General features: G+C 50.5%; 1 protein-coding gene across 2 annotated transcripts in view; it reads right to left on the bottom strand.

Annotated features, from left to right (window-relative positions):
- The window catches only part of ABCB6 (ATP binding cassette subfamily B member 6 (Langereis blood group)), a 65,890-nt gene that overhangs the window by 860 nt on the left and 63,070 nt on the right, over nt 1-1,960 (bottom strand). For both annotated transcript variants that reach the window (XM_015425075.1, XM_015425076.1), the window contains exon 19: nt 329-397. In XM_015425075.1, coding sequence (XP_015280561.1) covers nt 329-397 — 69 coding nt within the window. The remainder of the gene's footprint in view (nt 1-328; nt 398-1,960) is intronic.

The following is a 1,960-nucleotide window of genomic DNA, read 5'->3' as shown; positions in this document are numbered from 1 at the left end:
AACATTAATTTTTTTAAGCACGATTTTATCGCTTCAGGCTGCACAGATATGCAAGGCAGCATATGGGAAATGCTGGCTGAAGTCTTAAAAACCAGACGGGAAGCGGAGATTTACAAAAATTAAGTGTGTGCAGCCTCAATGTTCTGCCTGGGATGTCTTCTTACCTCATGATTAATCAAACCAGAATATGTCATAAAATAAAATAAATGTCTCATATGGCATAATTTAAACAAACTACAGAGTCCAGCTTTTCTTGACTAGAGGCAGAGTTTTAAGTGGGGAGAGGAGTAGAAAGGAGGCACAGCCTTAGGCAGGGACGGTGGCTTACCTTCCTCGCTCCATCACACGGCCATTCTTGAGGACCAGGATATGATCGGCCTTAATCACAGTGGACAATCTACAAAGAAAGAAGAAGAGATTGGATTTATACCCCATGGCCCTTCACTACCCAAAGGGAGTCTCAGAGCAGCTCACAAACTCCTTTCCCAGCCCCACTACAGACACCCTGTGAGGTAGGTGGGGCTGAGAGAGCTCTTGACAGAAACGGCTCTTTTTCAAGGACAGCTCTTATCAGAACTACGGCTTGCCCAAGGTCATACGGTAAGGTGCAAGTGGGGGAGGAGTGAGGAATCAAACCCGGTTCTCCCAGATTAGAGTCCGTGCACTTAACCACAACACCAAACTGGCCCTTAACCACTACACCAAACTGCAGGAGGAGGAAGAGGAGGAGGAGATTGAATTTATACCCCACCCTTCACTACCCAGAGGTGTCTCAGAGCGGCTTACAAACTCCTTTCCCTTCCCCACCCCACAACAGACACCCTGTGAGGTAGGCGGGGCTGAGAGAGCTCTGACAGAAACTGCTCTTTCTCAAGGACAGCTCTTATCGGAACTACGGCTTGCCCAAGGTCATGCAGCCAGGTGCAAGCGGAGGAGTGGGGAATCAAACCTGGTTCTCCCAGATTAGAGTCCGCGCACTTAACCATGACACCAAACTGGCTGTCATTGAGGCTGTGACTGAGAACAAAACACAGCGATCTCTCTGCCATCCACTGGCCCTTCCAAGACGGCTGCATCACAGCTCCTTGCTAGGCCCCATCGTCCTAGAGAGCTCCTGCACAAATTCTCTTCCTGTCCCACCCCTTTAGTCATCTTAGTACATGTGGACTGAATCAAATGCACCTTTGAACAATTAGAGAATGTGGCATCCAGATACCACCTTGGACTTTGGACAGCCACCCCCCCCAACATCTGTAGCTCCCATTCAGCTCATGGTCAATACGGTCAGGGAGGGGAGGGAGCACCTTGCCAGAAACACAGATGACTGGCTCAGCCACTACGGAAGACTCAGGAAGCCCCAGTGACAGCCTCCCCCTGAAGCAACAAAGACTAGGAACCCCCCACTGTACCCTGAGGCACTGTTTTAACTGTATGACAAGTCACCTGGCCTAATCCATACCACCTGACTCTATACCCATTCCTGGCAGATGTGACAGTCTAAGGAGTCTGCAGCATCTGCTTGACAGGCAGCACGATTTCTTTTGGCCCATTGGCTTAGATTACCATAAAAAGAGATTATACACATAGGTGGAAGATGCTTCTCAATGGCTATTAACAATGACAGCAAAACAGAACCTCCCAGTTACCCACTGTGGCCACTGTTGGAACATCATCAGTCCAATCAGAGCTATTTTGGGGCAGGAACGTGCAGGAACGGAGTTCTGGCTGGCTTCAGAGTTGGCCAAGCCCACTACAGGCAAAACCCCTGCATGCGTGGCTACAGAGGGAAGGCCTGGAGAGCGACACACACCCCCACCAGCGACTCCAAAGCAGGCGGGGGGGCCTGGAAGGACCAGGGAGACATTTAAATGCTTCCCTGTGCCTTCCCCGGCCTGTCCAAGGGCTGGTTTGCCCAGGCAAGCCAAGGGAAGGCATGAGGTGTGGCCTAATATGCTAATAG

This window comes from Gekko japonicus, unplaced genomic scaffold, assembly GCF_001447785.1.
Source record: "Gekko japonicus isolate JY-2015 unplaced genomic scaffold, Gekko_japonicus_V1.1 scaffold2901, whole genome shotgun sequence".
Taxonomy (NCBI): domain Eukaryota; kingdom Metazoa; phylum Chordata; class Lepidosauria; order Squamata; family Gekkonidae; genus Gekko; species Gekko japonicus.
The sequence above is the reverse complement of the archived record's forward strand: the minus strand, read 5'-3'. Positions and strand labels throughout refer to the sequence as shown.